This window comes from Carassius auratus, unplaced genomic scaffold, assembly GCF_003368295.1.
Source record: "Carassius auratus strain Wakin unplaced genomic scaffold, ASM336829v1 scaf_tig00015962, whole genome shotgun sequence".
Taxonomy (NCBI): Eukaryota; Metazoa; Chordata; class Actinopteri; order Cypriniformes; family Cyprinidae; genus Carassius; species Carassius auratus.
Window position 1 is genome coordinate 39,825 of NW_020524637.1, and position 27,141 is coordinate 66,965.

At 38.7% G+C, this 27,141-nt stretch overlaps 1 protein-coding gene and 1 long non-coding RNA gene across 2 annotated transcripts in view; both read left to right on the top strand.

Annotated features, from left to right (window-relative positions):
- Positions 1-5,112: 5,112 nt before the first annotated feature.
- Positions 5,113-27,141, top strand: part of LOC113074988 (uncharacterized) — a 77,385-nt gene continuing 55,356 nt past the window's right edge. Inside the window, exon 1 of the mRNA XM_026247703.1 lies at positions 5,113-5,402. Within this exon, the coding sequence (XP_026103488.1) occupies positions 5,321-5,402 (82 nt within the window). The 5' untranslated portion in view covers positions 5,113-5,320. The remainder of the gene's footprint in view (positions 5,403-27,141) is intronic.
- Positions 8,377-9,411, top strand: LOC113074989 (uncharacterized). Its single transcript, XR_003280864.1, has 2 exons — positions 8,377-8,411; positions 8,981-9,411. It is a non-coding gene; the product is annotated as an uncharacterized LOC113074989 (long non-coding RNA).

Consider the following 27,141-nt stretch of genomic DNA (forward strand, 5'->3'; position numbering starts at 1 on the left):
AGCGAGTGGGTTGCAAAAGGTGGGTAAAATGTTTTCCTTCTTATGGGTTCCAGCACACATAGGGGTGGAGGGGAATGAGCTGGCTGATGTATGGGCCAAAAGAGCAGCAGATAAAGATATCATTGATGTTGACATAAAACACAGTAAAGCAGAAGTTAAAAGTATTATTAAAACAAGAACTGTTGAAATATGGCAGCGCTGTTGGGAAAATGAATCAAGTGGGAGACATCTTTTTAACTTACAGTCTAAAGTAGGCCTAAATAAGAATGCAGGGTCAGGTAGAACTAGACATGAAGAAGGGGTAGGGTGACCACCTGTCCCGCATTTTGCGGGACAGTCCCGAAATTTGAAGCTTTGTCCCGCGTCCCGCAAGTCAAAAGCAGTGTCCCGCATTTTAATTTCGTCTTCGTCATTTTATTTAATCGTCCTTTAAATTACAATTCTACAATAAAAAAAATGTTAATAAGAAAACACTGAACATGCGCAGCGCAGCCGTTATTATTGGTTCTAGCGGCTAGCCAGAGCAGGAAAATAAACACTGAGAAAAAAAAACCCACACAGACAAAAAAAAAAAAAAAAAAATCCTGGTGAAAGTGAACTACAGCTACACCTGCCAGGAGTTCTAATGACACATAATGAATGAGAAGGCCCTACTCGAAGCTGCCAGATCAGACAAAAAATATAAATTCAAGATGCACTGAATCCGGTAAGAACACTTTTAATCTTTCTAGTCTTTCCTAATGGAATTTATGTGTTTATTTGGAAATGTGCTTTGTAGCGATTGGATTATTATTTTCACTTAATTATTTGGATTGAATAGACACGTTCTGTTAACGTGCTGTAACGTGCTATTTATGTTGATATTTTTTTACTGATATTACTATTAAATATTATTAGTGACGTTCACAGCGCCGGTCAGCACCGTCATTAACATTTTTATAAACCCTTTTAGCAATTTAAAACATGTTAAGATCACTGCAAAAAGATATCTAATAAAAAAAAATCTATATTTATTCACCTAGTATAATAATAGTAATTTCTCTGCCTCGTGTCCCGCATTGTCCCGCAAAATCAGGTCTGCTGACCTCCAACAGAGCAATAGCCAGGTGGTCACCCTAAGAAGGGGTGTTGTCCAGGTTGAGGATTGGGCACACCAGACTTAACAGTACATTATTTTTAATGAAAAAGCATGGTGATGGTATCTGTGAGTATTATCTTGGAAATAACTCAGAAACTGTAGAGCATGTATTGTTTTATTGTCAGAAATATAAGAATGAGAGGGAAAGGTTTATTGAGCAAGTAGACGCTAATGAAATTATATTTAATTATAGAAATATTTTAGAAGTTCTGATAAGATGTGTCAAATTTTGTTTTCTCTTTTAAAGAGTACAGGGCTTTTAAAAAGAATTTAAAAGTTTAGAGATAATATAAGTGGTGGGTATGCTCCAGTCCAGAGGTGGCGGTAATACAACAACAAGTTGTCAACCGCCAGTAAAAATAAAAGAAGAAGAAGAATGTTGTTGTCGTTGAAACCATAGACGTAATAAACGTATATATGTCTAAGGTTGAAACCGTGTGGGGAAGTAAAAATACAGATATAAATGGATTAGAAGTAGAGAAATTTATAGATGATAAGGAGTTGGTGTGTATTAATGATGGAAAGGGCACACGGTATAATAGTGCAAGTAATACAGAAAGTGCTATTGATCTAACACTAGTATCAATTGAAATTGCAGGAATTAGTGCATGGGAAGTAAAAGGTAGGTCAACAGTGGGTAGTGATCACTACCCAATAATAACTAGGATTGGCATAGAGGTACACCAGGAAGAGGAAGTGAAAATACCTAGGTGGAAATTGGATAAAGCTGACTGGCAGACATTTAAAGAAGTTAGTGAGAGTAAGTGTGTGGAAATACTGAGTAGAGATATAACAGATGTGGAGGAAATGAATAATGTAGTAGTAGCAACCATTATACAAGCAGCAGAAGAAACAATTCCAAAAAGTACAGGAAATAAACAGGGAAAAAGTGTGCCGTGGTGGGATGAGAGCTGTAGAATAGCAGTTAAAAAAAGAAATAAAGCATTTAGGCAGCTTAAAGCTCATCACACACTGGAAACTTTAATTAGCTACAAAAAGGCACAAGCAGTAGTTAGGAAAACAATAAGGTCAGTCAAACGTGTGTATTGGAGACAGTATTGCAATAAAATTGGAAGTGAAACTCAGTTGTCAGACATATGGAGAACAATCAGAAGAATGAGTGGATTAGGTAGAAAGGTCGAAATGCCAGTGTTATGTAGCAATAATAAGAATGCAGTTAGTAATGCAGAAAAAGCAGAGCTTTTGGTAGAAACTTTTGTGAAAATCCACAGTTCTGGAAATTTGTCCGCAATAGATAACCAGTATAGGAAGCAGACATTGTTGGAAAATCCTGGAATGAAAGACAGTAGATTTGCACCAGGAGGAGATATGGACCTGCCTTTTAATATGTTTGAATTAAAAAGGGCTATCCTAAGTGCACGACAAACAACACCAGGGAAAGATGCTATATGTTATAGCATGATAGGGCATATGAGAGATGGATCACTGGAGGTAGTATTAAGACTGATCAATATGATATGGAATGAAGGTAGAATTCCACTTGAATGGAAACAGGCAGTGATAGTCCCAATACTCAAACCTGGTAAGAATGCTTTAGACCCGTCAAGTTACAGACCTATAGCGTTAACATCACAATTAGGGAAAGTCATGGAAAGGATGGTAACAGATAGGTTAAGTTACTATATGGAAAGTAAGGGTCTCGTTTCAACATATCAGTCTGGATTTCGTAAGGGTAGGGGAACAATGGATTTTGTTTTGTGCTTAGAAGCAGAAGTAAGGAAAGCACAAACTAATAAGGAAAGTGTAATTGCTGTGTTTTTTGACATCGAAAAAGCATATGATATGCTGTGGAAGGATGGACTTCTTATAAAACTTGTCAAATTAGGAATAAAAGGTAAGTTATTTGGTTGGGTATTAGATTTCCTGGATAGAAGAACAATAGAAGTTAAGGTTGGTACAGAGTATTCAAGTAGGCATATAGTGGAAAATGGTACCCCACAAGGTAGTGTGTGCAGCCCCATACTGTTTAATATTATGATAAATGACATTTTTGATCAGGTAAGTGGAAATATAGGTAAGTCACTTTATGCAGACGATGGAGCACTCTGGGTTAGAGGTCGAAATGTAGAATATCTTAGAAAGAAAATGCAAAATGCAATAGAGAAAGTTGAACAATGGACTTATAAATGGGGATTTAAACTCTCAATTCCAAAAACTAAAGTTATATGCTTCTCTAAGCGCCACAAAGTAGTGCCACTGAAATTGTATGGACAGGATTTGGAACAGGTTAAGGTGGTGAGGTTTCTAGGAGTTCTCTTTGATGAGAGGTTGACTTGGTGTCAGCATATTGATAAGGTCAGAAATAAGTGCAAGAAGATCAACAACGTGTTGAGATGTCTATCAGGGCGAGACTGGGGAGCAAGTAGAGCTTCGCTAATAAACATATATCAGGCTCTCATGAGAACTGCCTCTGACTATGGTTCCTTAGCGTATATGTCGGCATCAGAATCTAACCTTAAAAAGCTCGATGTGGAGCAGGCACAGGCACTTCGGATTTGTACTAGGGCATTTAAAACATCACCAGTTACCGCTTTACAGGTGGAAGCAGGAGAGATGCCGCTGCGTATTAGGAGGGTCAAGATGATGTTGGCATATTGGACTAATTTACAAGGACATAGTATGGTGCACCCCACAAAAACTGTCTTGCAAGAATGCGCAGAGCATAATAAAAGTAATTTTTACAGTTTCGGATGGGTGGGGGATGCTAAGGCTCAAAATGCAGGTCTCAGTCAGTTGCAAATAGGACCCACTGTGGCAATATCAAATATACCACCCTGGAAATTTATAAAACCATCTGTAAATATAAGCTTACAACAAATACTAAAAGAAAACTCAAAAATAATGCCACAGTGGATAATAGTTCAAAACTATGTAGAGCAGTATCAGGAGGAAGTATTCATTTTCAGGGATGGATCAAAGCAGCCGGAAACAGGCCGTACTGGTGCAGCATTTTATATTCCTCGGTATGAAGTAGTAGTCAAAAAGAGGACTACAGACTACCTGTCAGTTTACACTGTGGAGTTGATAGCAATTTTACTGGCATTAGAGTGGGTGGGGAAAAATCATCAGAGTCAAGGTGTTATTATAGCCTCAGACAGTTTATCAGCATTATTAAGCATTCAATCTGGGAGAGCGTCATGTAGGCAAGACCTCATTTATCGAATACTTCACTTGCTTCTCACACTTCATAATAAGGGAGCGGTTGTCTCCTTCCTTTGGGTTCCTGCTCATATGGGGGTGGAAGGAAATTAAGTTGTGGATACGCTAGCAAAAAATTCTATAAAGCATGAAATAGTAGATGTACAAGTACCAATAAGCAGAGCAGAGGTCAAAACCATCATAAAGCAACATTCTCTTAATATATGGCAAGAATATTGGAACACAGCGGATACAGGATGTCACCTACACAGCATACAAAATCAAGTAGTCACAAGCATGAGGAAGGGCAGAAGCCCTAGGGAGGAGATGTTAGTCGCACGTCTTAGAATTGGTCACACTGGTTTAAATACAACATTGCATAGAATATGTAAACATCCCACTGGATTATGCACTGAGTGTAATGTGCAAGAGACAGTGAAGCATATATTGTTAGACTGCAAAAAATATGAAGAAGATCGGGCAGAATTAAAGGCACAGATGGATGAACAAAGCATGACACTTGAGCATTTATTAGGGAAAGCATCTGGGAGTATACACAATTTATTAATTTTGTTTTTGAAAAACACTGGGTTAAGTGAAAGAATTTAATAGGAAGGAATTTTCTTTTGTAAAGATCTTATATAAGTTTTTACTTCTTTTATTTACTAATTTAATTTTTCTTCACCTCTTTTTTATGTCATTCTAATACCCACACTCCAGTCTAGTAGGTGGCGGTAATGCACCTTTGAGATTAGTTGCCAACCGCCATTAAACCCGAAAGAAGAAGAAGAAGAAAAAGGTTGAAACCGTGAACGTCGGCGAGGCGGCGGTCGCCAACTTTGGCTTCAATTAGGCGTATTTGCGAGCTGTTTTTCATTATATGTCAGCGAGTTCTCACCAAGAAGTCTCATAATGTCGACGAATTTTGGTTAAATAGACCAATGAAAGCTCCGACATGAAGTTAAGAAGTGTTGTTTCGTAAGCCTCAGATTTCACTTTCACTTAAACGCGACATTTTGTTCAATGAAATCGGAGTTTTTCAGGATGAAAGTGATGAAGGCGATTCTTGCTTTGATGGTAGGATGTTTGCTCTTTCTAGTGCCTGGTAAGACATTTGCAGTCTCTTACGATCACAGGGTAAAACAGCGAATCTGATCCATTTTGTAGGCCTATCCTACAAACAGTACTTCTTTGCATTCAAATGTATCATTTCACTTATTGTTATTGTTTTATTATTGTAGCTATTGTGTTGCTATTATATGCACTAAATACAACCCAGACAGCAAGCAGTTTCGGCCCATGATCCAGCCCACATCTGGCCCGCATGGATTTCACACGGGCCAGATCCGGGCTAATGATGATGTTTTTGTATGCTGATCTAGTGGCAGAAAATGACGTTTCAACTGGAATAAAAGAATAATAATAATAAAAAAAAAAACTAAATTAGATTTTATATTTCAAAATTATGTCTTTATTCTTGCAGTTCCGAGATGATATCTCACAATTCTAATAAGGAAAAACAACTCGTCATTCTTTCTTTTCCCCTCAACTCTTCAGTGTTTTTTCCCTCAGAATTGACAAACGCAATATTGAGTTAAGTCGAGTTATAATGTCTGAATTTGGATATATAAACTTGCATTTGAGAGGAAAAAAAAAGTCAGAATTGTGAAAATAAATACATTTTGTGTAAAAATGTTAATAGTGAGGTTTGTAGGGCTAATACAATACATCATTGAACAGCAAATTTGAATATGTAGACCTATCGTTTAAATGAAATGTATGTTTTAAAAGTAAAAAAAAAGCAAAAATTGCACACAGCTGCAAGAGATATAACCATGACTCTGAATTGGTATATAGTTCAGTTCTGTCCACGCCCATTCGTTGAGCGTTGTCATCCATGATTCGTCTGTATGTTTTCATTTATAATCTTTCCATTTTGTTTATACTTTTATTTATTGTTAATTTTAGAAACAGCTGGCTGGGAACATACATTTTATTTTGTCACACTCCGTGTTAGATTTCTTTCTTGAAGGAGTTTTATAGTCCTTTCTATCATTTCAACTGACCGCTCTCCTGTAGGAATCATATTTCCTTTCAATTAGTCAACTCCAAGTCTCCAACTGCTTGTTAGGGTCTGGAAGCACTCTCTTTTAACTGCTGACTAATTAGCATTTTAGATATGTGCTGGTATTTGTTCAGAAATGCAAATTACTAGTTGATTCAATTTTTTTTCTCTACTTGATATGGACATTTTTTTCCCATTAATTAAAATATTTTAATTTAATTTGTTTGCGGTATGTTTTACATACAGTTTTGAATAATTAAACTTTTTTTGTGATATTTGTTATTTGTTAAAGTAAATAATTTGGGTAAACACCTAAGTGTGGTGATGTTTTAGCCAGGGGTTGTACATGCAGACACTCTCAGGATGACTTTTAAATGGGTAATTAGTTATTCAGAAAATACATTTTAATGGTGAATATAAAAAAAGGTTTAGACCTCATTGAGCTCAAAGCTGGTTAGAGCCATGATTATAATACATTGAAGTTACATTACAGGTTACATTTCTAGGACAAGTTGAGTGAATTATCAATCTTGTTTAGGTCGTGAAAACTTAAAACTGAAATTTGAATGCAGACATAAGTACTCATTTTATTTATGATCTGCAGAATAATAGTGCGCACACACAGCTTTTCACACCACTAATCATGTATATTTTTGTCCCACTGCCCCATGTTTTATTTATTTTTAACGGCTTGTTTCTTCTTCAGGTGTGTCCGGAGATGATACCGATGAAGAGTCAGTGTCTGCGATGGAGGGAGATTCAGTCATTCTACACACTGGTGTTGACACAAACAAAGAAAATAGAATGACATGGTATTTTAATAACATTCGTATAGCTTATTTAAATGGAGATAAGAATAAGATCTGTACAGATGATCGGTGTCCCCAGAGATTCAGAGACAGACTGAATCTGACAGACAACTCTCTTATGATCACAAACATCAACACTTCAGATGCTGGAGTTTATAAAGTAGAGATCACCAGCCGTAACATCGCAAGGAGCTTCAGTGTTACTGTCCGTGGTGAGTTATTTACTGTTTTAAAACAAGGTTATGCATGTTTAAGTCACATTCATGTGTTTATTATGTAGCAACTTGTGCAACCGTAATATACATTTTATAGGGCACACATGCTGCTTTAAAAACACATATGCTGTACAAGTGAAATTGTCAAATTCAGTTAACATCATTAAGAATAAGATACTGTACATCAATTACAATAAGACTGCAAACCAAATTTTATTTTGGTGAGCTGTTACTTTTAGCTCATAACAAGCTGCAATTTTCTGTTCTGTTGGAGATTACATTTTGTCACCCATCCATTACCTTTTAATTTTCATCTGTTTAATTAATGATTTGGTTCAAAATAAGTCGAGGGAAAAAAAAAAAAACCTTGAATAAATGTCACTTTTCAGACTGATAATCATATGTAATCACAATGTTAGTTTTTTTTTTATTTTATTAAAATATTCTACAGTCATCTGTTGGTTTGTGTTTCAGATGTTCCTGCTGCTGAACGAGATCAAATGAAGAGAAAGTCAATGAAGGAGGGAGAATCTGTCACTTTAGATCCTGGAGTAGGAAGAAAAGCAAATGATGTAATCATGTGGTATTTTAATGACACTCGTATAGACATTAATAGCTGTACAGACGTTGGGTGTAATGAAGACACTGAGAGATTCAGAGACAGATTGAAGCTGGATCATCAGACTGGATCTCTGACCATCATGAACACCAGAACCACAGACTCTGGAGAATATCAACTACAGATCAGTAACAGCAGATTCAGCATCATGAGGACCTTCAGTGTTGCTGTCATTAGTAAGTATTATTTAGTCATTGTAGACCAAAGTGGAAATGTGTAAATATCAGACAAAGATTTTGATAAAGCTGATTATCAGTTCCTGATTAAATATCAATGACTGTCTGTCTTCATCTGTTTCAGATTCAGGATTGTCTTCAGCTGCTGTAGCAAGAAAACATTATGGTGCTGTTGTTTCTGCTGTTTTTTTCTGCTGTTTGTTGCTGCTGTTTGTAGAAAAGATTAAAAGGTGAGTATTACATGCAGATGGTTTAACAGAATTGAAAATAAGATATGTATTGTGTGAAAACAGTTTGAAATATGTTAAAATATAAACAGTTTCCTTTTTTTCATGATTCTTTAATGAATAGGAAGTTCAAAAGAACAGAATTTAGCTCAAATATAAATATTTTCTAAAATAATAATAATAATAATAATATAAAAATAATAATAATAATTTTTTAAATGTTTTTACTGTCACTTCTGATTAATTGAATGTATGCATTGCTGAATTAAAGTTTTGAATGTAGTGTGTAGTGTTACACAAGCTCTGCATTTCAGATCATTTTGAACTATCTATTCATTAAAGAATCATGAAAAAAATTGCAAACAAATGTTTTCAACTTTAATGATAATAAATATTTATTGAGCAGCAAATCAGCATATTAAAGTGATTTCTGAAGGATCATGTGACAAAATTCAGCTCTGTTCACAGGAGTGAATTACATTTTACAATATATTCACCTACTGTAGAAAACAGTTTTAAATTGTTGTAGTAGTAGCTATTACAGGCCTCTAAAGTAATGTAAATTTAAACAGCACGAGACCCTGCTACCGCAACTGTCAAGACTGGCTCGCTCTGTGTTTAGTGTCCCGTCTGCAGCAGCAGCAGCGAACGTGTCTTCAGCGCAGCGGGAAGAGTGATAGAAGAGAGGAGGACTGGGTTAAAACCTTCCACTCTGGGGGCTATTCTTTTTCTCCACGATGCTCTGTAAGAGACTGTTCTAACTTTTCATTAAGACTGGACTTTATTTTCGTTTAACTGTTGGAAACTAATGGAAAAAAGAATTGACATGTTCTGTGGTGCATTTTTTGAGGTAAGATAACCTGTTTGTTTTTAATTAAATTAATTTGTTTAGATTGTAGTCTATTTCTCATTTAGTTTGCGAGCGCTGTTGCGAACCTGCCTAAGTATTTCAATTTTTTTTATTTGATTTTACTCACTGTGGTTTAATAAATAAACATTTATTAAACTGTCTGTGTGATATGCTTGAAGTGTTTTATATATGGATTTTATTGTAGCCAAGTAAAGTATTAGCGTTAATTTGAGAGGCTTAATTGATTAAATATGTGTTAGGTTACTCGCTGTTGGCTCGGCTGTTTAACGTTAATCGTCATTTTAAAAAAAAAAAATGCTCCAAACATTTTTCTAAATTAACTTGATAAAGACATGAAAAGAAACATAACACAAAACTTACCCATTTTTTAATTGTTGCAAATAGGGCAGGCTTCCACTGTGTAATAAAATAAATAAATAAATAAAAACACGGGCTTGTGTCGGACTCGAGCTGATAATTTTGATGAGCTGTCGGACACGGGTCGGGCTAGGGCCTGAGCGTCTCGGGCCAGGTCCGGGCTCGGGCCTAGATTTGAGGCCTGTGCAGGGCTCTATTTGAGTGCACTCGCGCTGCTCCGCTCGCGGTCAGTAGATTGAAGAGCGCGCTGAAAGACGGGGAGGAGACGGATCTGACGCCGGTTTCATATGAAATTTAAGGGGACTGACTCTCAGGCGATCGCAAATTTGTGTACAGTTTATTGAGCTAAATGCTACAGCCCACTAAAAAAGCCTAGCGACACCCGTGTTTCTTGTGTACATTTCGGAGAACCAGGACAAATTTCGATCGCTCAGGCATTTAAAAGGCACCTGAAATCTGCGTCCTTATTTGGTTCGGTGCATACCGGTTCCATACCCAACCCTACTTTTAAGAAATATATGTTTTGATAAACGAACCCAAAACTGGCTATGTCCTGGCTGGGGTGTGATGTGTCCTGTGCAGGTGCGATGGATCGCGTACAAACCAATAGGGTGTCGGAATTGTAAATGTTTATACATCTCATCCAACCACAATCCAATTCACTTCATCCGGATAGGTTTTTTTTTTTTTTTTTTTTTTTTTTTTGAATGATGATAAGCCGGAATGAAAACAAGCTAAATGGCAGTAACAAAGCTATTTTTAAAATGTAAGGAGTAGAAAGTATGGATACTTGCATGAAAATGTAAGGAGTAGAAGGAAAAATTTGGCTGAAAAATTATTACTCAAGTAAAGTATAGATACCCCAAATTGCTACTTAAGTACTGTAACGAAGTATTTGTACTTCGTTACTTGACACCTCTGGACATCAGCACCAGTGTATGGGGATACCCCGTTTACCCAAGTACTACTCTCGCCGCAGACTGTAGCGCAGTGACGACACGTAAGTACGTCATGTATGTACTTGACGTGTGTTTACCGCGCATACACAGTAGGGCTGCGCATATCCAGGTTCATTCACTTCCGGATGTTCGTAAAGTATGCTGGATATGAGATATTACTTTTGTTTTCTTAAAAATGTGCGTTTAAATTGCTTTTAATTGTAAGAATGCTTTGGTCATAATCATAGAGAGTGTCATTGCAAATGTGTGCGATTTCAAACATTTATGACATTTTTTGTGATATAGTATTTGAATGCTGGTCTTTCAAAGTCTTATTTCGCCTAAAATGAAACATTAAAGATGTCTTAAAATAGAGCAGAAAGACTTTATTAATATAAGTAATGCCATTGATGGTTGCATGCATTGCAAAAAAAAAGATCATATTTGTAATCTTTTTCATTAATGTTATCATAGATTAATAGATACTGTAACACATGTATTGTTCATTGTTAGTTCATGTTAATTAATACATTAACTAGTTGTGAGGTAGAGTATTGTGGGTGCTGGTGGAAATTGAGCAGACATAAGTCGCCCGGGTCAGAGACGAAGTACACTTTAATGATTTCAGACTTGTAGAGGATTTACAGTTCTTGAATTTAGTTGAGTGGATGATTGTAGTACAGGCAGCAAAGAGTATGGCAGAGTAGTACAGAGTAGTTTGGAGTGTAACTTAATATGAGTGAGTGGTTCTAAACAAACAGAAATAACAAGAACCAATTAGTAATGAAATATGAATTCACTCTGTTACATATACATAATATCTATACTTAAACATAATAGCAATAATAGCCTATTAGCAAATTAGTGATATAAAGATCGTTTCAGACATGTTCTGACTAGATTAGCACTTGTGAAAATGGCATCACATTCTTTGGCTATTGAGCTTGGAAGAACAGTTAAATATGGCTTAAATACCACAAACAATCTCACTTATTCAGTAAATAATAACATACAAAAACTCAAAGTGACTTTAAGTTTACGATATTATACACCAATATCGCTATATAACCATATCTTGTATGCATTACTAGCGCTAGCGCCGTATATGGATGATGCAATACACAATGAGTATGGTGCACATAAATAATTAGAATGAGAAATTAGAGATAACACAAACTTATGCCTTCAAATACAGCAATTTAAAGATGAATAACAAACACAATCACTCACTTGTATATGAACGCACTCAGTAGAAAACAACAACAGTTTGAACAACAGCGAGGAATGTCCATGCTTTGAACTGCATCCTGTCAATACTGTTAAAACTGTTAAAGGGATCGTTAAAGGGGAATACTGATAAATCAGTGTAATACCTCTTAAAGTCACAAGGGGGCACTAATGGCCCTATACTTAGCTGGCCTTTTCTACAGCCGCCCCCACATTTGCTGTGGAAATGTATAATTTGGATAAGGCACTAAGGTAAGGCATCAAGTATGTTAAAGAGGTAGTACTAAAGAGTACTCAAAAAGCTGGGAGGCTGATTAGCCGGCTGATGGGACGAAGATAGGTCTTATTCTTAACTTCCACTTCTGCAGTCCTGACTCGCCTATCTTCCCCAGGAAACACTTTTGTTACTTGTCTAACTGGCCATTGAGCTCTGGGTAATTGATGATCAACAATCATGACAACTATGCCTGGTTGTAGATTCTCTGCCTCTGTGCCATTTCTGTCGGACTTGCAGGTCTGGGAGATAGTTACGGAGGAAACATCTCCAGAATTGGTCTGCCAGAAGCTGACTGTGTCTCCATCTCCGTTTGCTCAGCAACTCTGATTCAGGGTATACTAATTGTGGCAAGGATGAGTCAGGCCGCCCCATGAGCAACATGTTGGGAGTGACTGGATCAAGGTCCGCTATGTCTGAGGACGTATATCCGATTGGCTTCGAATTGAGAATGCCTTCAATCTCAACAAGCACAGTACCCAGTACTTCCTCGGTCACAATTTGATCCCCTATACTAGAACAGAGAGCTGATTTTATGGATCTTATTTCTCTCTCCCAACAGCCCCCAAAGTGTGAAGCACCTGGGGGGTTGAGCTTAAAACTAATCTGGTGGTTTGATAATTTCTCCTGGAGGGAAGGATGGAGCACAGCAAAATCTTCTTGTAGTGCTTTCTTGCCACCTCTGAAGTTTGTACATTGGTCAGAGATTATCTCAAATGGCTTGCCTCTACGGGAGATGAATCTTCGGAGGGCCATTAAGAATGAATCTGTGTCCATCTGATAGAGCAGGTCCAGGTATACAGCTCTTGTTGTTAGACACTTAAATATGATACCCCATCGTTTCTCATGTCTGCGCCCAATCTTGATGAGGTAAGGGCCGAAACAATCCACTCTTGTAGATTAGAAGGGTGGTTGAAGTAAATGCAGTCTTGAAGGAGGCAAGTCTGCCATCCTGGGAATGCTGGGCTGGCCTCTCCATTGTTGACAGCCTAAGCATGTTCTCTGGTGATGCCGAATAGCTTCTCGGCCTCTCAGTATCCAGTACTTACGACGTATTTCAGCAAACACTCTCTCTGCTCCTGGATGGTGAGGAATTTCATCAAAGTCCTGGATGATGAGTCTGCTCAGGGGATGCTTAGGGTCGAGGACTATAGGGTGTATGGTGGATTCGTCTAACTGCTCTGTTCTTCTGAGACGACCTCCAACTCTGATGAGGTGGGTACTGCTGTCATACTCTGGGGCAAGGCACAAAAGACGACTTCTCATTGGTAGAGGTTTTCCTGACTTAAGATGAGCCATTTCGATTGGGAAACTGGATTTGTGGTTGATGAAGGAGGGTTAGTTGGGCTTTTCTATAATCCTCAGCTGTTAGCACTTCAGTAGGGGTAGCCGCCCCATGCAAGGCTCTAGTTGTAGCTGCTAGTAGTTCCTTATAAGATCCAAATTGATTGCAGTCAGGCAAAGCTGGGTTGGTGACAGGAATTGTAAGTCCACATAATGTGACCTGCTTCAGCTCTGAATCTTCAGTAGGTAGCTGTAGGAGAGGACTCTGAGGCCACTGATCTGCGGGCAGGAGAAGGAATGATGGGCCTTGACTCCATCGGCTTGACTTGGCTAACTCAGCCAAGGTCTTGCACCTAGTGATGTCATCAGCAGGATTAGACTTGGAATCAACATAACGCCAGTCCTTGGGGTCTGTTAACTCCTGTATTTCTGCAATTCTCGTTCCGACGAAGACTTTATATCGACACGAATACCCTTAAATCCATGCCAGCACAGTGGTAGAATCCGACCAGAGTGTGACCTGATGTATGGGAACACTGAGCTCTGTCTTCGGTAATTTGGCTAGTTGTGCTCCTGTCATAGCGGCACAAAACTCAAGACGAGGTATGTACTGTTGTTTCTTTGGAGAAACTCTGGAATGGACAGTCAAGAAAGCTATCTCCTTTTCTCCTTGAGGACTGAGTGTTTGGATGTAGGCTACTGAGCCATAAGCTTGCTCTGAAGCATCACAGAAAATGTGTAGGGTTCTGATACTCAGTGGGTTATCCAAGTGACGTAACATCTGGCAATGGAGATGTGCTTGATGTTTGGTAACTCTTGCTCCCATGTTCGCCAGGCTTGGAGCAGTTCTTCTGAAAGTTGAGGGTCATCCCTAGGATTTTTCAATTAATCGGTTTTTAAAATGTGGTCAATTCTCAAAGACCATGAATCGATTTTTTTTTCCATATTTATTTCCGCAGACATTGAACGTAAGATTAGCGTTAATCTAATTACAAATCTTCTCCACTAGATGTCACCCTCTTATGTGCCTTGTGTGATGTTACCAACGAACCTGTCATTCATTTATTCAGTTTAAAGCAGTGGTTCTCAACCCGCGGCCCGTCATGAATTCAAATGCGGCTCACCATATCCTGAACATACACGCACCGCTTTTGCAACTCACTTGAAGAAGTTAAAGCAAATGGAAACACCATATACTACGCAGCAATCATCGTTAATTGAAGAAATGTGGCAAAACATCTCTGGAGAGAACCTCATATTATTAAATTCGAAAGAGCTTTCCATATTTGGATCAACATAGGCTACATTTGTGAACGCACATTTTCTGCAATGTTGCGCGTCAGGTCATGCTCCCGTTCGCGTCTTACAGACTGCATCTTAAAGCCTCTTATACTATCTGCATCCGCGACTCCGCTATGGACCGCTATGCAGGCTTGATGTAAACATCGCCATCGGAGAGTGTGTACCGAGGCTCTAAGCAGACAACCGCGCGGACAGGTGCGCATGGTCAGTTGTCTTCAAAAGCACAATTGCACATGTTTAGGCAGTGTGAAGAACCCATTGCCAATCGAACCAATCGGGCTCGGGCTTGTGCGGTCATGTAATGTGTTTCGATAAGCGTGAGAAAGATGCGAAAACGTATGCTGAGTAGTTGAAACGGAGGCTTGCTTCTGACGATTACGTTTTGGTAGCACCAGCAACTAAAGCAAAGTCTGAGGTTTGGAAAAGTTTTGACCTTGTTTATAATGAGTGAATAATGACGCACCATCAGTGATCATCCAAAAGGCAGAGCCTTTATCTTAATTCATTTCGTTATTGCCAAATACCCATCTTAATTTAGAATTTATCTTAATTTTTTTAAGAAAGACTTGTTTTTATTGGTGCGTTGGCCTATTTATATGCTAAATGAGCCTAGGGCTATTTATAGTGCTTAGATATTATGATGTTACAGAGGACTTATTTTATTTCTTTGTTCAAACTTCCAAGTGGCCTATTACGTTAGACATGTATAAATTATGTTAAACCATGTATAAATGACTCATTCCTGACAAAAGGCAAAAGAGCTGTTTGCTGCATACATTTGAATAATGTCGGGTTGTAAATGGGTTCGGGCTTTTAAAAAGCTGTCAAAGAATCCCACGCGGTCTGAGAATTCCCAAACCTCCTACATTGTGCAAACAGAATAAACAGTTTTTAAAGAAATGGAGCGAGATTCTTAACAAGTGTTCTATGGATTTGATGCTTCTGATTGTGGAACAAGTATCTGCTGATGTCCAATAAGGATAAGAAGAAATGGATCGACCTTTTTCAATGGACAGAGTGATTCCACTGAGAGTGAGTTTACCATCGACAGTGATTCGAGTGCACACGCTTCGACTTCTTTTTTGGACAGACGAGCCCCTCCACGGAGACTACAAAGAAGAAATGTCGAAGAAGTTCAAGAGCCTCAAAGAAGTTTACGACCGTGGACTCGCAGCTACTCAAAGAGACTGTAATTAATATTTCTGAAAAGGAACTTTCTGATGATCAAAGTGTGGTTTTATCCAAAGGATTATCTTTTGTGCCTACTAGTGGTGTCAATTGTTTTGGTCTAAAAGTGGATCTGTTTAAATGTTTTAGACAGATGAAACTACAGTATTTTTTCTCCAAATCAGAATCAGGTTTATCTACGCCACCTTTTAGACTTAAAAGTAATTTTTGCCCTCATGTGTCTAACCACACTATTCATACTTTTTGTCGTTTGGTTGAACAAGAGGTGATGGAAGCTTGTTCTTCTAGTAATAAAATTTCTCATAATCTTTCATTAAATGAGAAAAAAGCTTTGACCGAACTGATAAGTGACCCAAGCATCATTATAAAACCAAGGCTATTGTAATCCAAGATACGAAAAAATACCAACACGAAATTCTTTCACAATTACAGAATATTAAGTTTTATAAAAAAACTTCCCAGTGATCCTACCAACACTTATCAATCTGAGATATTGTGATTTTTAACAAATGCTAAAACAGAAGGTTGGATATCTCAATCGGAGTTTAAATTTTTGTATTGTCAACACCCGATTAGACCTGTTTTTTATACTCTTCCTAAAATTCATAAGAGATTTATTGACCCTCCAGGTCGTCCGATTGTGGCAGAGACTAATTCCCTCTTATCTCCTTTATCTCAGTATGTTGATTTTTTTATAAAACCTTTTGTTTATTCGTTACCTACTTACATTCGAGATTCTACAGACTTTATCAACAAGATTTCTGAGTTATATGATTTACCCGATAATTCTTTATTATTAACTTTGGACATAAGTCTATATACTAACATCTCACATGAAAAAGGACTTATTGCCCTTAGACATTATCTTTCGTTACGCGAGGACTTTAGTCCACCATCAGACTTTATCATCGAGATGGCTTCGTACCTTTTGAAATATAATTATTTTAGTTTTGATAAGGATTTTTTTTCTTCAGATAAGTGGGACAGCAATGGGCTCGAATTTTGCCCCTAACTATGCCAATCTATTTATGGGTTTTTTGAAGAGAGTTATGTATTGAATACAGAAAATAATCCTTTCTATTCAAAGATCATCAAATGGTATAGATACATTGACGATATTTTCTGTGTCTTTTTGGGTGATCACGATGAGGCTTGAGAATTTGACATATTTGAATAGCTTGGTTGACGACTTGGATTTTACTTCTGAAATTAATCCGTCTAGAGTACACTTCCTTGATATGTGGATACAGAAGAACAAAGGCGGTTTAGCTACAACTTTGTTTACAAAAGAGACCGATCGTAACACACTTTTACTCGCTACCAGTTTTCATCCGACTTTTTAAAAAAAAGGACTGCCTAAGAGTCAGTTCTACAGACTGAGGAGGATTTGTTATTCTGATTCCGACTTTGAGAAATCGAAAATCATGAAAAATAAATTTTTGAACAGAGGTTACCCTTTAGATTGGGTTGATGAAGGATTCAATACAGCTTTTAAAAAGACGCGGTCTGAATTGCTAAAAAAGAAGACAAGAAAAACAAGAAAGTATTCTTTTGCTTGTATTACCACATATTCACCTAAGTCTTACATGATAAATTTTTAAAAAGCACTGGCATTTGTTGTCTTCTGATTCAGAGCTGAGCGATATTTTTAGACATCCTCCTTTGATTGTACACAAACGCGCTAGGAATTTAAAAGACAGCTTGGTACATGCTCATTTTCAGAGCGTTAGCCCTCGTGCATCTCAGAGTTTACTTAGTCCTATACAGAAGGGCAATTATCGTTGTGGGAATTTTGCTCAGTGTAACAATACTTTTAAAACATAATTTTTTTGTCATCCTAGAACTGGCAAAAAATATAGCATCAAATCTGTGATTACTTGTGTTTCCACTCATGTTGTGTATTTGATCCGTTGTCCTTCTGGTATAGGCTATGTGGGAAAAACGTCACGTCAATTGAAACAAAGAATTAGTGAACATAAGAGTTCGATCAGAAGAAAAGATCTAAATTATCCAGTTGCGGCACACTTTTTAACTTTGAATCACGATGTAACCTCTTTACGCTTTTGTGGGATTGAGAAAGTAACTTTGCCACCTAGAGGTGGAGACATCGAATTACTTCTACAGAGACGCGAACTGTTTTGGATTTACACCCTTCAAACTTTATCACCTATGGGTATGAACGATGAAGCATTATTTAATGTAATGTTATAGTCATGCAATTGTTTTGAATGAGGTGTTGTTTTTACTGTGTATTCACGATGAGTTTGAGAGACTATGGAGCCTGACTACCGGTTTAGAATTACAATTTGATGCTGTTTGATGACGATGTGTTGATTGTGTTTTTTGGATGATTTTGTTAACCTATAGGGGGATCTTGATTGTTGTAATTGTTTATGATGTGGTGCTAATTATGTATTCCGAATGAGCTTAATTCTGTGCAGATGGAGCTCTGTTAATTGGTCATGTATTTATTTTAAAAGAGATTAATTTGAACATTTGTATACTCCTGATGAAGGTCGTGTGACCGAAACGTTGGTGTGATTTAAAATGTAAAAAAAAAATTAATTTGCAAGTTAAGATAGTGTGCGGGAGTTCCTTATATGTTGATGCGACCCACCTGGTCTTTATTTTCTACGCACCTATCACTTACAGGTGTGCGATGGAGTTCGTTCACTAAAAAGCTGTCAATCAAAATGTACGTGTCGGGCTCGGGCCGAAACCTGTCGGGCTCGGGACATGTCGGGCTTAACTTTTAAGGCCCGATTACAGCTCTAATAGAAAATCGAAATCGAATCGAAATCGAATCGATTTGAGAGCTTGTGAATCGAAATCGAATCGATCTGGAACATCTGAATCGATACCCAGCCCTAGTCATCCCATTCCCTCTTCTTGTCCCACAGATAGGACTAAGACTTTAGCTCTCGTGGTGTAAGGGACGATGTACCCCAGGGGATCATACGGACTGGCTAGAACCTTGTAAATATGACACATAGTAGGGGCAGAGCTTTCAATGGGGCGATACTTGTATGACAGTGTGTCAGAGGTACAGTGCCAGAGTAGTCCAAGTGCTGACTCTTGTAATTCTGGTTGCTCTTGGGTCAGCTACAATACTAAGTTACTTGACTTGGCTTCTGATGGGATAGAGTCCAGTACTTGAGGGACATTGCTGGCCCACTGTCTTAGATCAAATCCTCCTGTGGCTAGGAGGTCTCGCAACTTAGATGCCAGTGCCAATAACTCTAGTAGTCTTGGCCTCTAGCAGTGAAAGGTCATCTTGATCTTGCTTACAGCGGGTAATGAGCTTCTCACTGCGGTACAGGAGCACATCTAGTTGCCACAATTTCTCAGCTTGTCGGTACAGGTTGGTATGCGAGCTTGAAGTAGCCGTAAACAGACACTGCTGGCTGGCAAAGCAATGCTTGATCTCTTGAGTGGGACCTTGCAGGGTCCAGCCTAATCTGGCCTTGATAGCGGCAGGACCGTTAGGTGGGCCTAGAGGAACTGGCTCTACTGGAGTTATGAGATGCGGGTAATCTGACCCTATAAGGAGGAGCGGTTGGACGGATTCAACAGGTGGTAACTGTACACCTTGTAGGTTCCTATACTTGCGTTGTAACTCATCTACTGTATATGTATGCTCAGCTAATCCCAATGTCTCAGCTGTAAATGCTTGACAAATCTTAAATGAAGTCTTGGGTTGGGAAGCTGGTGAAACTGTGAAGGTTACTGAAGCCCCATGCAGGATGTGAAGGTCTTGTCTGACTGTACGTAGAACAAGCTCTTCGGGTCGACCAGTCAATCCAAGCTGCTGGGCCGCCGAATGAAGGAGGATGGTGCATTCTGACCCGTCATCCAAGAGAGCGTACGTCTCTAAGCACTGATTGCCATTTCGGATGAGTACTTTACAGATCTTTAGTAAGACACAACGACTGTCGATGGGCTGATCAAGATACAGTGTCTCTGTAGTCATGTTCACCAAGCAATTCTCTGAAGGTCCAACCTTAGGTGTCTCGGGTGTTTTCACAAAGAATCGATCGTTAACCTCAGGGAGGATGTACAGATGGCGGCGATTACAACTTTTGCAGGGTGTCTTAAGGTTACACTGTGCGGCTTACACCACCAACATCTCTTGTGCGATTGTATCCAATGCACTTTCTGATCTCTGTTAAGTCTTTGGAAACTGGCACACCCATTCAAGTAGTGGTCTTGAGCATCGCAATATGGGCAGAACATCTTCCAGTCTCTGGGCTTAGGGTCGGAAGCTTTACCTGGCATGTCACTGCTGTCTGTCTCTGTACCAAGGAAGATACTTGTGGCCTTCATTGGCTGTCTTGTGTCTCTCTGGTGTCCCCTCTTGTGTATGGTTATTGGCCTACTCATTAGCCGCATTTCCACTGTCGGGCCAGTGCGAGCCAGGGCTTAAAGCGGGCCGGGCGGGGCTCATAGCCCCGGGCCAGTAGCACCGAGGCCAGAGTAGCGGAGGGTTTCCACAGTGGAGCTTGGAGCACCGCTGCACGTCACTAAAACACGCCCTTTACACGCCTCTCAGAAAAACGTCATGCAACCTCATTATTTCACCATCAAAGAGAAGTTATCAGAAAACTAAGAAATAGGTCACTGGAACATGTGCGATCACAAAACGAACATGATAAAAGCGGCCGTTTGTTTGCATGCTTTGTTATATATTTAAATTCAAAAACAAAGATGTTTTAACTATAGAATACGTGATACATTGATCATATTGATTTAATTTATCAAGACTCAAAATTAATCACACATAAATACACTTTCTATTTTATTTATTTATTTTTAACGCTTATGAAAATAGCCTGCTTATTCAGTCGAGTCTGTTTCTGTTTATTTGTAGTCACAGTAGCCTATACGTCACATTATAAGAATGAATGATAATATCTTTATTTTTTTATAAAGGCTCCCGAACAAAAACATTATTATATTTTTATGATAGGCTACGTGGAGCTAAACTCTGGAGACGACAGATAATATAAGTTAGCCTACTAAATAATTACACGATTGTGATAGAGAATAAGAAGCTGACGTCTGATTTCTTCAAGCGGTTATATTTACCATGTTTAATGTTAATGCCCAGCGTGCATAGTCTTTTACATCGCTTATAAATATTTTTGCCTTGTATGGTGATTATAATCCACATTGGATCAAGTTATTTCAAACACTCGCTGCTGACTGAAAGTGAGTTTTGAGCTTGACGTATTTAAAAAAAAAAGTGTTTAATGCTGGTGTTAGCTGTTATCTTTCTAGCGCAGACTCTCTATTTTTATAAAAGCTCACGAACAAAAATCATTATTGTATTTTGATGATATGCAACGTGGAGCTAAACCTTTGAAACCAGACGACCAATAAAATGTTACTTAATAAATACACAGTTGTTATAGAGAATAAGAAGCTGATGTCTGAATTCTCCAAGTGGTTGCATTTACCATGGTAATGTTAATGTTTAGCGTGCATAGTCTTTTACATCGCTTATAAATATTTCTGCCTTGTTTAGTGATTATAATCCACATCGGATCAAGTTATTTCAAACACTTGCTGCTGACTAAGAGTGAGTTTTGAGCTCAACTGATTTTAAAAAGTCTTTAATACCCGTGTTAAAGCTGTTATCTTTCTGAAATGATCCGCGCTGACGCTCTCCAGACACGGAGAAACCCCGCCTTTGATTACAACCCCTCCTCTAGCCCCAGCTGGCCCGCTTTGGCCCAAGGATTTCGTCGGGCCGAAAAAACCTGGCCGTTGGCCCCGAGGAAGCCCCGACGAGGCACGATCAAGCCCCGGAAGTGACAGTGGAAACGCGACTGGCCCTGGCACGCACTAGCACGCCCGGTCCTAGCTCGATAGTGGAAACACGGCTATTGAAGGATAGAATCTGGTACTGTCTTCTTGAACTTGCAGCTCGAATTCTAACCATGCTGAGAGATCGAGCAAGGTAGGGATGGGAACTTGTTGGGGATGGACCGACCGTCTAAAACTAGTCTGCAGATCATATAGAAGCTTACACAACAGTCTTGATACATGGGAAGCGCACTCTAACTCCATGTAGCCTTTATTCCCCAGCTGCTGAAGCATACTAACTAAAGAATGAACTTTCAGTGCAAACATTCGGAAGGCTCTCACGTCCCCTTGGCTGATGTTTGGACCATCCATAAGTTTGGCTATTCTCTGAAGGGCCAACTGGTGAGGCTGTCCGTACTGTTGGTTAAGTGCCTCCATAGTATCTGAGAAGGGGTATAATGAGTTGCAATAGGAGTCTGCAATCAACAGAGCTTCCTCCAACTTTAGATGATCAACAAGGATCTGGTACTTAAATCTCTCTGTAGCGTCTGCTGGCAGAATGTTCTCCAAAGCGATGCGCAGGCGGGAAAACTCTCGGATCTGGCTTCACAAAGTTTGGGATGATTGGAGCTGGTCCCCTATATTTACTCTCTTGATTGGAGGGAACCCTTAACTGGGTTGAGCTGTAGCCAGTACTACGATCATCAGCTCTGTCATTCGATCTATAGGTAAAGGACTGGTGCTGTGAGGGTCGTGCATGAGTTGCCGGTGATATCATCTACAGCTGACGAAGCCTCTGTTCGAAGTCATGTAGTTGATCTTGTTTGAGTGAATCTGCTGCACTCTCAATCGGTCTCGGAGGTAGCTTAGATCTAGGTAGAAGGATAGGCCTGGCATCTGTAGTGACAGGCGGAATATTGGTGCGGGGTTGAGGAACAGGGGAAGATGCCCTCTGTGGATAATGATTGGGCCGATCACTCATTGCAAGTAGGCTCAACTGAGTTTCCAGGGCCTCGTTCTTCTCTTTCAGTCTCTGTATCTGCTCATAGGAATGACATCTTAGTTTCTCTGTCTCTTTCCGCAACTGCTGGAATTCTGCTAGAACTTGTGATGACAGCTCAGAAGGGGTGAAGTAGGTGCTCGCTGTTGTTCATACTCTCTACTGTGACTCCACTCTGTCAGCGGCTGCCATGACTGCCTACCTGTTCCATACTCAGTGAAGGTGTTGGTGAGCTTGGGTGCAGTCGCTTCCTTGATATTCTGAATCATTCATTTCAGAATAAGTATCTACTTTCTGTCTTGACTGTAACCTTCGTTGATGATCAGTGAGCTCGAAATCTGACAAGTAACTAGGGAGCCGCACCACTCGTCTGGGTCTGACTGCAGGCTCAGGAAGGTCAGGTCTATGATCTGGATCACTGTGATGCATCTTTCTTATGACAGCTCTTCAAATCCGGCTCGAAGGACCATTTGTGAGGTAGACTATTGTGGGTGCTGGTGGAAATTGAGCAGACATAAGTCGCCCGGGTCAGAGACGAAGTACACTTTAATGATTTCAGACTTGTAGAGGATTTACAGTTCTTGAATTTAGTTGAGTGGATGATTGTAGTACAGGCAGCAAAGAGTATGGCAGAGTAGTACAGAGTAGTTTGGAGTGTAACTTAATATGAGTGAGTGGTTCTAAACAAACAGAAATAACAAGAACCAATTAGTAATGAAATATGAATTCACTCTGTTACATATACATAATATCTATACTTAAACATAATAGCAATAATAGCCTATTAGCAAATTAGTGATATAAAGATCGTTTCAGACATGTTCTGACTAGATTAGCACTTGTGAAAACGGCATCACATTCTTTGGCTATTGAGCTCGGAAGAACCGTTAAATATGGCTTAAATACCACAAACAATCTCACTTATTCAGTAAATAATAACATACACAAACTCAAAGTGACTTTAAGTTTACGATATTATACACCAATATCGCTATATAACCATATCTCGTATGCATTACTAGCGCTAGCACCGTATATGGATGATGCAATACACAATGAGTATGGCGCACATAAATAATTAGAATGAGAAATTAGAGATAGCACAAACTTATGCCTTCAAATACAGCAATTTAAAGATGAATAACAAACACAATCACTCACTTGTATATGAACGCACTGAGTAGAAAACAACAACAGCTTGAACAACAGCGAGGAATGTCCGTGCTTTGAACTGCATACTGTTAATACTGTTAAAAGGATCGTTAAAGGGGAATACTGATAAATCAGTGTAATACCTCTTAAAGTCACAAGGGGGCAATAATGGCCCTATACTTAGCTGGCCTTTTCTACACTAGTGTTTACTTATGACACCTTATTGTAAAGTGTTACCTCTTAAATTGACCTTCATATGTCTTAATATGACTTTTTGGGGACATTGTCAGTGAGAAGAAATTCAGAGAAGAGACTCACTTCATGTGGCTAGAGTACTGTAATTATTTGTTTTTCTTTCTCTGACAGACTGTATAGCCCTCAACTGTAAAATTTTCAAATTAAAAAAAACTACAAACTTTCAGGCCATGCTTTTCTCAAGCCAAGCCAACCTAAATTTTGACTTGACAAACTTTATTAATTTAGTTGATGTTAATGCTGGTTATAAATTAAATCTCTTAGGTAGCTTACAGACAAAGTAAATAACACTTTTTCTAACACCATGCTATGATATATTTAAAATATTTTCCTTGTATGGGTCTTCTGCCTTCAAAATGATTTAATATTGCTTTAGTATTGTTTGTTCTTTTCTGTAAATTAGGTGTCGTGAACTGGAGTGCATTGTCTGAAGAACACAACCAGAGTGTCCGGGCTTCATGTTCTCTGACCCAGTGTCTCCGGTGCAGAGATTAAAGATGGTCCACCTGGCTGTGTGAGGAATCGCAGGAGGAGAGTCCTGTGTGGGTTTTATCCATTCAAAGAATTTGAGGGCTACTGCTTGACTTATTGTTTTATCAGTGATGGAGGTGAATTTCAGTTTTTTTTTTCTTGTGTCATGTCTATAGTCTTAATCTATATTTGTATATACAATTATATTTTCTTGTTTCACATGCAGAATTGCCAAAGCAAAAGAAAAATGTCAAAATGTATAGTTAATAAATAGATAAACAAGAACCATAGCAAAGATTAAAATAAGAAAGGCAGTGGCTATTTACACCAAGTGCAAATGGCTATAGATTCTATTTATACGGTGTTAAAACAGCATGGTTTTCTGCTATTTATATTACTTATTGCAAATAGTGGCAATTATCTGCATCTCAGTATTGTAGTTCATTATAAAACAGTATGCAATAATTACTGAGTGTAAATTATAATTTTAATTCAAATTATTAAATGGGTGCCACCATATTAGGAAAATAAAGCCCTGCCTCACAACTTTTTGATTATTTCCTTCATGTTCAATTAAAAGAAATGCTTTTCTGATGTGATTTGAAATTTGAAAAGGGAGAAAAAAAACTGTCAAAAGGCAGATTCGTACTCGTATCAGTTGCATCAAATTGTGAACAACACACGCTTTACCATCTGCACCATTAGAGCTGATGACTGTTTGTTATCTGTTGTAATTTTGACTAGCTCAATAAGAAATATATAAGGTGTCATTAAAGTGTGATATTACAATATACAGTGAAGTAAAGTGCAACAGAATGTTAATATATTGTAAGTAAGATACTACACCGATATTACAGAATAAACTTTAATTCCATATAATTTTACCTCAGATGAAACATGGTTAAAATAATCGATATGGGCTGTTTTTTACTGTTGTTTTTCCCATCTTTTTTTTTTTACACCTTAATGTTCTTTAATACTTTAACATTTTATTAGAGTTGTCTGTTAAGTATGCGCATCATTTTAACGCACGCACGACCCGAAAACAACTAGTCATCACGTGATGCAAATTACAGGCGCATGCGCGGTAAACACGTACGTGACGTACGTTCGTGACGTCATCGCGCTACAGTCTGCGGCGAGGGGTAGTGGTACTGATCGTGTGGCATGAAGTCGGGTACAAAAAAGCATTAAAAGACATGTGGCAAATTAAATGGGATGGTGAGAATAAAGGACGGTATTTATACAATATTCAAAGAACAGTTGGAAATGAGAGGATAATTTTTGGGAATAGAAAGGAAGACTGCATAATATCTCGCCTTAGAATTGGACACACTGCACTTAACCAATCTTTATTTATAATAGGTAAACATGAGTCTGGACTTTGTGTAAAATGTGATCTTCCTGAAACAGTTGAGCATATTTTAATAAAATGTAAAGGATATGATAAGGAAAGATTACAACTTAAGTTACAGAATCAATTAATATAGAAACAAATCAGATCTCACTTCAGAGTTAGTTAGTTTTCATTACCGTCAATGCTCCACACTCCATCCTAGTTGGTGGCAGTAAATGCACCTAAAGCTGGTTTGCCAACCGCCATAAAACGTCAAAGAAGAAGCAGTCGGATACCAGGCGGCAAGGAAGTCGACCGGAAGTTGAAGTCGGATGGGTGCCGCCATCTTGTAGCAGAACTTCACTTGCGTTAGCATTCCATTGACCTCCCATTCATTTTGGTGTCACTTTGACAGCGAATAACTTTACATCTGAGGCATTTAAAGACTCCATTTGTCCATTATTTATTCCTAAAGATACACAACAATGTATAAAGGGCTCCATTACCTTCTATGTTACATTATGGCCCCGTAGAAACAGTTTTTGTAAAAATAGGCTAACGATTGCGACTCCACGTGACTCTCCGTCGCATTACCATACAGACAGGAGGAGAAGCTCGCAGGCAATTAACTTAATATGTTAATTTACATTTTACATTTTAAAATACTATACAAAATAATTAATCAGAATACTTACTCCTGCTCACTCACGCCAAAGAACTCCCCGCTCAAGCTCGCCGTCTCTGCAAGATTAACGATGGCAGTTTGCACGCACCGCTACTAGAACATTTACATCTGTCAGACAGGTTGCTGACGTTGTCAAGCTTCGTTTGAGTCTGCGCGTCAGAAACGGAAGTGCTAAAAATAGCTAAAAACGGGCTTCACTTGTCTCAATTGAGTTCCAATGGGGTCGCTGTGTCCATTTCTTTTACTGTCTATGTCAGATACAGTAGCCATTTCTCAATATGCATACTTATCTGTCCTTGTGTTCTTGTGGACTTGTAAAACTTCATCAGTCGCTGCCCAAGTACTGTTCCAATTCAAAGTTCACATCTAGCCAAGTCCAGTTCAAATCCCCGGATGTGTTCTTGATCCGCCCCTTTTACCGAGGATGCATGGAGAGGTGACTTGTGCGGACTTGATACGGGTCAGAACCCAGAATTCAGTTCGAACCAGGTTCGCATCAATGGCGAAGGAGAAAACTCACAACTTTAAGTAATACATTTCAAAATACTATTGTGCACAAAATTCAACATAAGGTGTTCCATTTTGATT